This window comes from Glossina fuscipes, unplaced genomic scaffold (genome assembly GCF_014805625.2).
Source record: "Glossina fuscipes isolate IAEA_lab_2018 unplaced genomic scaffold, Yale_Gfus_2 112, whole genome shotgun sequence".
Taxonomy (NCBI): Eukaryota; Metazoa; Arthropoda; class Insecta; order Diptera; family Glossinidae; genus Glossina; species Glossina fuscipes.
Window position 1 is genome coordinate 3,759,437 of NW_023998455.1, and position 2,280 is coordinate 3,761,716.

General features: G+C 33.9%; 1 protein-coding gene across 1 annotated transcript; it reads right to left on the reverse strand.

The window, feature by feature from the left end:
* Nucleotides 1-852: 852 nt before the first annotated feature.
* Nucleotides 853-1,827, reverse strand: LOC119639278. The gene has a single exon (XM_038036570.1). The coding sequence runs from the start codon at nucleotides 1,825-1,827 to the stop codon at nucleotides 853-855; it is 975 nt and encodes a 324-aa protein (XP_037892498.1).
* Between the last annotated feature and the right edge of the window lie 453 nt (nucleotides 1,828-2,280).

Consider the following 2,280-nt stretch of genomic DNA (forward strand, 5'->3'; position numbering starts at 1 on the left):
AGATAATTATTAATACATACAAAATATATATTTTACAAAGGGTAAGTAATCTCCTACGTCATGATGTAATCGAAAAGAGAAAATTTCGAAACTAATGGAAGCATTATGCTGAGGCATTCTTTCGCAAAACTGACGAAAGACTAGAAGTTCTTGAAAAATATCAAATCATTCGAGAAGACCAAGTGCTACGTATTAATATTAAGCCTTCAAAGTAACCTCATCAGTACGGACTGATTAGTAAACGTGAGAGATTTTAATTTACCATAGTCGGAAAATGTACACATTTATGCCTAGAATAGGTAAGTAAAAGATGAGTCTGAAAAATTTCACATGTTACGCGTACTAATCGAAAGTTTATCAGGATGTGATGAAAACGATTAAGTCATAGAATCTTTTATTCAAGAAGAAAGTTCTCCCTTACGCAATTATAGCTTAATGAGTGAGAATGAAACGATATGAAAATAAATAATTTTCAGACTTTAGACTATGTATGTATGTGGCGTGTGTGAGAGTACGCGTAAGCGTGCATTCAAGAGTTGAGTAAGGCAGTCAGGAAATGCTTGATGAAAGCTCGATGAATTGTAGCAAAGAACTAATTACTTGTTGTTCTTCATTAATTGGATACATACATGTATATATATATATATATGTGGGCCATTGGATAAGTACTTGAAAGATATGAGAGTAAAGTACAATTAAAATGGGTTTCTTTTAAAAACTGGACACCCTCTCTCTCTCTCTCTCTCTATCTATCTCTATCTTTCTCTGTCTGTCTTCGTCTCTCTCTCTCTCTCTCTCCGTCTCTCTATATATCGAGATAATAAAAGCATTATATAAATTACATGAAATGAATTATTTATTTTTTATCGTGCCGTATAATAAGACTTTAGAATTTATATCCTTACAACCGGTGCGAGTAACATCGACCGTTCCAATAATGTCGTCGATATCGTTTGGCGTCAAGGTGATCTTCTCGCAATTCATTTCCCGATAAATGCAATCACGAATTTTAGATTTCGAAAATGATTTGAAATTAATGACATGAGCGACTGGCAACGATTTCGTAAGGAATTCTTGTTGCTCCTTTAAAAGATATTCATCTCCCATCCAATTTAGACTAAAGACATAAAAGATGATAATCCGTTTTTTGCCATTGACAATTTCGGCTATTAAATTATTAACCAAATACACTAAACCGTGGTCGCTTGGTTGTAAATTTTCAATGATTAACAAATTGCAGCCACATTCCGATAAACGTTCGATTAGTACGCGTAACATATGAAATTTTTCTGACTCATCTTTCACTTGCGTATTCCAGGCATAAATGTGTACGTTTTCAGGCCATGGGAAATTAGCGATTAAATGACTTAAGATTAAACTTTTGCCAACACCTGTCGGTCCGACGAACGCTATAGCGTTAAAGTCGTTTTCCGTGCTTAAAGCAATCTCAAGTTGATGCAAAGCCTTGCCTTGATGGAGAATATTTTGTTTTCGTATATTTTTCAATATTTTACGCGAATCGAGCAATGCACGCGAATCACAATAATCCGGTTTATTCGCAACAAAATCAGTATATTGTTTACGATAATTGGTAAACAGGCCTTCCATCAATTCTAAAGCACTTTCACCGTTCGCTGAGATACATTGATAGTAACCCACAAGTACACCTAAGAGTGTTGCGCTTATCATTGTACCAATTAAAAAACATTTAAATTTCGTAACTGATTTGAAATCAAGAGATCTCAGGCTTTCTTTTTCGAAATTCTTTGATTCTTCATTATAGGAATCCATAATTGCATTGAAAATTTCATCTTCGTCGATATCCATTTCTATTGATCTTGTCTTTGATACACTATTATTAATTTGCAAATAAAAAAAATTTTTTTTTTTTTTTCACTTTTTTAATTTATTTGATTATTTGATTACACAAAATTTCCCAAAAATATGAAAATAATTTGAAAACTAATTCAAAGAGAAAAAGAGAAAAAATTTTAATTGAAAAATCAGTGTTGCCATGACTACGAATACTGACTACGGTGTATAGGAGAAGAATTTCATATTTCCATCTCGCATGTTACATATATCTTTCTCATTTTCTTCCCCCCGATAACTATTTACTAAAAATTTTTGTTCTTGTCTTTTACGACAAGTTGACGGAAGGGGTTGCTTCGGTTTTCTTCGCAATTCTTTTGGACGAGAGAGAGAGCGGAAGAGAGGGGGGGAGGGGAAGAGAGAGAGAGGGAGAGAGAGAGGGAGAGAGAGAGAGAGAGAGAGAGAGAG